Source organism: Centruroides sculpturatus, unplaced genomic scaffold (genome assembly GCF_000671375.1).
Source record: "Centruroides sculpturatus isolate CEXI.00-Female unplaced genomic scaffold, Cexi_2.0 scaffold373, whole genome shotgun sequence".
Lineage (NCBI taxonomy): Eukaryota > Metazoa > Arthropoda > Arachnida > Scorpiones > Buthidae > Centruroides > Centruroides sculpturatus.
The window spans coordinates 377,901-386,031 of record NW_019384580.1 but is presented as its reverse complement, the minus strand read 5'-3'; the positions used below and the strand labels follow the sequence as shown (position 1 = coordinate 386,031).

Sequence of the window (8,131 nt, the reverse complement as noted above, 5' to 3'; positions counted from 1 at the left end):
ATATTTACGTCTACTTGAAATTATTACGAATCAATCAATGGCATTATTAGAAGAATCTTAGACATTCTGATAACCTTTTGTGTCCTCCAAAAGTAAGTCGATGGGTCTCTCATCGAGAAATCTACCTTAAGGTCAATTGATATGACATAGCAGCAAATGTATAGCTGTTACGAAATAACTCGTACGATATTAAAAGCACTTCAGGCTCAATTTAATTCTTTACAGAGGAATTTCTTTTATGAAATTTTGATCGGATATTAAAAATTTATTTCATTAATTTAGGAAGATCTAGCTATAAATTTGTTGTTTTATGTAAATAAAATAGTAATTTCTATTAAGTGCCAGTATTAAACGAGATGTTTTCCGTTTCTTACTGGCTTTACTCTTTCCAAAAATGACTTTATTCATTCTTGTTAGGGAAGGAGTAAAGCCAATTCACGATTATTCCTGCGTTAAGGAAAGTAAAACCAATTCCTACTCATTCCTTTAAAGCTTATCCCTATTAAAGGATGAGTAAAGCTAATTCCTTCTCACCCCTTTAAAGAGCATTCTTGGATTAAATAACGAGTAAAGCTAATTCCTGTTTATTCCTATTAAGCTCACTCCTGAGTTAAGGAATGAGTAGAAATTACTGTATTTCTGTTCATTCCTGTAAAGCTCATTTTTTAAAGGAATAAGTAAAGGAAATTTGTGCTCATTCCTATTAGAAAACGAGTAAAGAGACTAATAAAAATTGAGTTTAAAATAATTTTTTTTACTCATAGAAGTTGTAAAGCAATAGTGGCAATTATAATCAAATTTATATGACGGGTTTATTCGAACGAAGTTTTATAGTTTATGTCACATGATTAATCATAAAAACGATGTATCAAACGTTAGTTAAACTCATTCAATCAAATTTTAATCTTGTATAAAAATCTTATTAAAAGAACATAAAATTTCGATATTATTCTTTGTCATTTTTATGACGAATAAAGCCGAAAAGGACACTCAATAGATACTTAATGAGATTTTTATAACGTTACCAAACTGATTAAAACTTTGATTGACAAGTGAGTCTATGCTTTTGTCATTTCTGACATCATNGTGATTAAAGGAATAAATTTAGAACTTTAAGTTTTTCTACTTAAATAAATTTATTGTATTATTTTTTTCCATAAAAAAGACATTCTTAAAGTTAAATAAATGAAAAAAATTTCAAACGTAATTTACGTCACTATTTTTTTTCGGTTATTAATAGACATGAATATATCGTACCGTATCGATCTGAAATAAAAGCGAAAAATTGACTCAAAGACAAAGAATACAACCAATTAAAAGTTTTATGGAATTCTCTTTAACTTTATCCAACACCTGTTTCGATCATTTGAACGGTCAAGATAACAAATTTTGTACAATTACAAACTTTATTACAGAATAAAAATATCTAAGATTTCTTATTTTTTTATTTCTTATTTTCAGAAAGAAATGGCAAGATTATTTGGAAGCAAGAATTTCTCGTTACAGAAGATTAAAATCGCTTGAAATCTTCAGGAATGTCGTCATTGCAGACATCATCGTAACTTAAAACCATGTATTTTCCATTCATCGAAATGAATAATTCTTGGACGCTTCCCGAAGAACAGATTTTCCTGATGAATCTAACATTCCTTACGGACACATATTTGTGGCCTCTGAATAATACTCATAATCTAACCTATTACATCAATGAGACACACGATTCGAATTCTTCTGTTGAAAATTATTTTACAGATACTAATTTAATGTTTATGGCTTTCACATCTGTAGCGTTAGGTGTGGTTATTTCGGCTACTGTAGTTGGTAACGTGTTTGTCATAGCAGCTATATTTTTGGAAAGAAATCTGCAAACGGTTGGCAACGGTTTAGTATTATCTTTAGCAGTTGCCGATTTAATGGTTGCTTGTTTAGTCATGCCTTTGGGTGCTGTATATGAAGTTCGTCAAGAATGGACACTTGGACCCGAATTATGTGATGTATGGACGTCTTGTGATGTATTGTGCTGTACGGCTTCCATCCTTCATTTATTGGCTATAGCTGTAGACAGATACTGGGCTGTAACGCATGTCGATTATGTAAGACAAAGAAACATTCGTCATATCAGTGTCATGATTATAATCGTATGGGGGGTGGCTTTTGTCGTTTCTGTTGCCCCAGTTTTCGGGTGGAAAGATCCAGATTTTCATCAGAGAGTCGAAATCGAAAAGCGTTGTTTGGTTAGTCAAGATGCAGCTTACCAAATCTTCGCCACCTGTTCGACATTTTATGTACCACTAGTTGCTATTTTTGTTCTTTACGGAAGAATATATCGAGTTGCCAGAAAGCGGATACGTAATAAACCCGGAAGCAGAAGTGTACCGGTATTAGGAAAGGCTTCCAAAACCTCCGTATCACCAGTAATGACAGAATTAACAGTTGTAACAACAACAACATCGTCATCTCATCACAGTTCCGATTTTAACTGTGCCACTAATGGAATGACTGATCATCAAGACATTACGGCACCTATTCTACCTAAAAAAAAGAGGAAGAAGAGAAAAGAGTGCTTGGAGTTAAAACGAGAAAAGAAAGCAGCAAAGACATTGGCTATTATTACAGGAGTGTTTGTTGTATGCTGGTTGCCGTTTTTCGTGACAGCTCTCCTTATGCCTCTGTGCCAGTTATGTCAGCCAGAAGATTACGTCTTCAGCATATTCCTCTGGCTAGGATATGCCAATTCCATGATAAATCCAATTATCTATACCATCTTCAGTCCAGATTTCCGTAATGCATTTACTCGTATCTTATGCGGAGAAAAGAGATCGACGTATAGAAGATGAGATCGAAAAGTTTTGTGAAAAAGTGATACCGGCACAGATCAATCTTGGAAGTACTTTAAGTCGAATGTTGAGACAGGTGAGTGACCAGTTGTCAGGAGCTGAATCATCGAGGCGTTTGTTGAGCAAGAGAATCGTTTGCCTTGCACTGGTAATCGATAAATAGTACCTTAGGAAGAGACTGTTGCAGGCGACTGTCTGTCTATAAGGGGCTAAGAAGTTATACAGTCAGGTTAAGTGACTATCCATTTACTCTGAAATTGAAAGCAAAATGTATTTGAAGTAGATCTTTATAAAATTATTTATTAATTAAAATTTGTCGTCAATAGATAAAAAACGAATATAAACTATAGAGATCTTGTTATAAAGTCGGAATAAACATATGTTAAATTTGTTGTAAGCATTTAAAACTGTAATATTCCAGGCTTTATAATGTGAATGGTGATAAATATACTCGTATTTAAATATTAAAGAGTAAAATTATTCCATTAAAAAACGCAACAATAAATTTTAATTTTCGATTTGTTTTTATATTGTTGTATCAAAAATAACTCATTTATTGCATTTGAAAGTAACATAAATAATTTTAAAATTATTTCACTTTTTAGAGATAGAAAGCATTCGTATATATCAGCAGATCGATTACTAGCGAGCTTCTAAACATTTACATAAAGATAAATGCATCAATTCTCGAGAACGAAATACTTAATCTGATTAATATCATATCCATTTATCAGCCTGTTACACCTGTTTATTTATTACATTTCACCTGCCTTCACCAGAAAAGAGAGTTGGAAATACTTTTAGAATGTTAAATCCTTAGCAGCAAGCGCATTTAAATGAAATCGTTTCAGTTTCCGACTCACTAAGATAGATATTCTTCTATACTTTACTAAGATAGATATCTTATTTGCTCGAAAATTATTCATATTTTGATTAATAAAGGGATTTTATGGTGGTACTTGATCAGAAAAGATGACAAGAGAACTCGAATTAAAAAGATTAATAGCGCTAAAATATTTAGAATGTAAATTAATGAAACGTGAGCGTTAAATTTTCTGAATTACTTTATAGTAGATTTATCGAATATAAATTTTAATCATATTTTACTATTGCATTATTTTAACATTTTGTTTAACGATGAGAGTTATTATATAGGATGCTTTAAAAAAATGTTAAAACTTATATGAAGGTACGCATTCATTGCTGCAGGAGTAGGAGGATCATACCTTTTTTGAGAACTCCACAATTGGACGGTGATTTCTTGTACAGGATAGAGAACTACACAAAGGACAACTTGCCACTAAAAAAATTACTTGCATTACACGTTACACATTACTTTCATTACAAGTTACTATTGTCACAAATTACTTTCATTTCATGTTATTTCATTTATAGTTATTTGAAACACCCTGTATAAGATCTAGATTAAAGCTCATTAATTCAGTATAACACTGCTATTTCATAATAAAAATAAAAACATTCATTATTACAGTAGTCTAATTTTAAAATAATATTTTTTTACTTAAAAGCATGGGCGTCCGCAAAGGGGGGGCAAACGGAGCACTTGTCCTTCCCTGGGATCGAGTAAAAAAATTCCACAAATTATAATCGTAAAAGTAATTGAAATATGTAACTTCACACCCTCGACCATGGGACGACTTATCCGTCTTTTTGTATTCATATAATATTGTATTCTACAATTCACCTGTGAAAATACCCCAATAATTAAGTAATTAAATAAAAATGTATTGATGTAATAATTTGTCTCTGAGAGCAGATCCTCTATGGAAAATTATTTTTATTTTATACGTAAAAGATTTAATTTTAGGTATGAGAAGTTATTTTATATACAAAATTAACCTATTTATGTATAAAATAATAATAAAACATGGACAAATGTTTTGTGGAGTATCCAGTTGTATTTATTTAAAACGTGTGAAAAAAATCCGTGTTTATCTTCAGGTTAAATTAATTTTATTTAAAAATATTCAAGACAAATGTTTAAAATAATTCAAAATTTGAAATATCTTTTAATTTTATAAAGACCACCTTTCAATAATGGCCATTTTTCAATAATTCTTTTCTAAACAAAAATGTATACAGAAAAACTAGCCGTTGTTTGTTGGATAATGTTGCCATCAGTAGCCGTTGTTCATAGGTTTGACTGTATTTAACTTTAAGAATGTTACATTAAAATTTATTTAATGTTAATTATTAATAACACATTTTAAAACATGATTTAGGTGATGTATAAATTTTTAAAAAGTATACATTTTTTTTCCTAAATAATTACTGTACATGGAGATTGTAAAAAATAATTTCTTTTTTCAAAAAATCAGTTTATAATACAGTCATTTATCTCTGTTGAAAAGTTAAGTAATAGAAAAAGTATACATTTTTTTTTTAACTTTTGGAGAAATGGAGCGCAAAATACAGATAACAACTTCAGAAATTAGCTACTAGATAAGTTATCCTTAAGCAAAATAACCGAGATAATAAAGAAAGCAAAAAAAAAAAAACGATGTAAAAATAAATTTTATGAACATTAGCGGTCGTTTGCGAAATATGCAAGATACAATCGAAAAAGATTTTTTTAATTGCCTTAACGACGATTGGTCGAAAGAAATTGACGTAAGCGGCGATAGTTTTATTTACCGTTATAACTCATCTTAAATTTTAATTTTCATTAATTTTCGTGTTAAAAAATTAATGTTTTTTGATAAAATATTATGTAATATTAATTTATAATATCTAATTTTATTAAATATAAAGATAAATGTAATAAATTTGTTGACTTAATATTAAAAAAAAATACATTTTCTAGTTAATAGGCAAAGTTTGATCGAGTTTGCATTGTTAAAAGTTATAATTAAATCAATACAGATTTCATGTATAATAGGCTTATCCTGTTTACTTAAACAACGTTTCTTTAGTTATTTTGATTAGGTCATAGTTTACACATCTTTAAATTTAATTGTTAAAAGTTAAGGAAATTAAGATACATTAATATTTAATTAAATTAATAAATTTCTCTTTTAATTTGTTAAAATTTTAAAATTAAATTATTTAAACTATTATAATGTGTACGAAAATAAATTAATTAAATAAGGGATAATTAATGAAGAATTGGAATACAGTAGTTTGTTAATTACGTATACAGCTTAAGGGGGATCAGAAAAACACATCATTGTATGCGAGAAAGGGGGCAAGGCATTGTATACGCGGTTTTTAATGGTAATCTATTAGTGGTATACGTTTAAATTAGGTTGCTGGACTAAATCAGAGCATCAAAAGGCCATCTTCCAGGGGTAGGAAAGATTTGGTTTATTTGTTTATGGCATACGTCGAGGGAGAATGCCTCTCGGGAGATCTTTTCTAAAAAACTGGCCCCTTATTTAGGCGTTACTAAAGTGAAAAAACCCGGAAAACTCCACGTGGCCTTTCCGTTGATGAGGCGCAAACCTACGAGTGATTTCATCCACTCGGCCACTGGTGGCCCATTAGTGGCACATGAATTTGTTCTTATGTGTCTACTTAAACTACTAGTGAATAAACTATCGATATTTGCAGAACTTTCAAAAATCATTTCTTCAATGTCGACGGTTATAAATTATGCTACACGTAATTAAATGGGGGAGGGGTTGCCAAAAGTAACTGTACATAACAGGAAGGAAAAGGTTCAAAAGTGGATAAAAAAACTGTACGTGTAATTTAATGGAAGGCATCAATGGAGCTTGATGAATCATAATCAGTAGAGGGGTCTCCATTAATGATCATTAATGGAGATTAATCAATTCCCATTAAAGGTCATGGGTATAATTACTCGATTATCCTCAACTCTTGATGATGATGATGATGATGATACATTTCTTGAATCAATTTTTCTTTGTCAATATCAAATTGGTATCTTTATTGAATCGTACAGAATCTACTGATGAGAAGAGAGTTTTAATTGCTTTTGTGTAAATTAAATTATGCAAACTCGTTCATACATCATAGAAAGATGATAATTTAATGAAATAATATTTATCTTATAATTTATAATATATTTATTAAATATAGTTATAAAAATTAAAATAAATATATGAATTAAGCTCCAAAAATTTGAATTTTAATTACATTTTGAATCATTGATTTAATATGTAACCAATTTAAAACTTTAATTGGATAAAATCAGATAATGAGATTTGTTCAATTTATTTATTTATTTTTATTCGATAATTCAATGGGGTCATTATAAATAAAAATAATATTATATTATTTTATTTAAACAATTTTATTATTTAAATATTTAGATAAATAATGCATAAGAGCATAATATAAATCCCACTCTGTAAAATGTCATAAACTGAGGTATTTTTAAGAATACGCTATATGAGGGTTTAATATAATATACAGTATATTGTACTCTATAAGGATACAGTATACACAAGGGTATATAAGAGCGTAGTAAAGGAGTAGTGTAGGGTCTAGACTCCTCTATAATACAGGGCGTACAGTAGATAAGAGATACACGTAAGACTGCGAAGACCATAAGGGCAAAACATGCTCTGCCCTACTGTGTTCTTATATACTCTTGATATATCTCTTATCTACTATACTCATCTATACTACAAGAGAATATAGGGCATATAATATAATACCTTACTTACTATGCTATTGTTTACCCTTATTTGTGCTCTTATAAAGTACAATATACTGTATATTACATTATATCCTTATAAAGCGTACTCTTAATCGAAAGTATACGTAAATTTTAATTATCACAATAACATCATCTGTTTGAACGTTACTTAAGTTATTTATTTGACAGTCTATACGTTCGATTAAGGTAAACAATTATAATTAATCCATATATTTATTTATGTAATATGGATAAATATTACATAAGTTCAAAACTTAATAAAAGTTTTAAATGTGACGTTATATTTCATTATGTGGTCTCAGTGGTGCTTTTAGGCATATATGATGTAGGCTTTTGCACTGTTAGGGTCTGAAATATACACAAATATATGCTTAACGACACGTGATTTTAATTTAATTTTACGTCATATAAGAGGCCTTTCAAGTCGACATTTATCTAGAGTCTGAGCATAATCAAAACATTCCACTGTATTACCCTAGCTAAATCAGCAGGAGCATTTGGTTAGGGCCACAATTACGAGACCTCAAAAACATTTTTTACGTTTCGTTATAATGCAGACTTTTAACTCTGTTTTTAGTATAAATCAGCCTCAAAACTATAAGGAAAGTAAACAAAGCTTCTTTTGATATCAGAGAAGACAAAAAAAAAA

At 29.6% G+C, this 8,131-nt stretch overlaps 1 protein-coding gene across 1 annotated transcript; it reads left to right on the top strand.

Annotated features, from left to right (window-relative positions):
• The first annotated feature begins 1,305 nt into the window (after window positions 1–1,305).
• On the top strand, window positions 1,306–3,272 carry LOC111624456 (5-hydroxytryptamine receptor 2B-like). The gene has a single exon (XM_023367291.1). The coding sequence runs from the start codon at window positions 1,572–1,574 to the stop codon at window positions 2,835–2,837; it is 1,266 nt and encodes a 421-aa protein (XP_023223059.1). The 5' UTR covers window positions 1,306–1,571; the 3' UTR covers window positions 2,838–3,272.
• Window positions 3,273–8,131: the final 4,859 nt, after the last annotated feature.

Excerpts from the sequence above, each read along its gene's own strand:
- LOC111624456 (XM_023367291.1), top strand. The coding sequence starts at position 1,572 with ATGTATTTTCCATTCATCGAAATGAATAATTCTTGGACGCTTCCCGAA.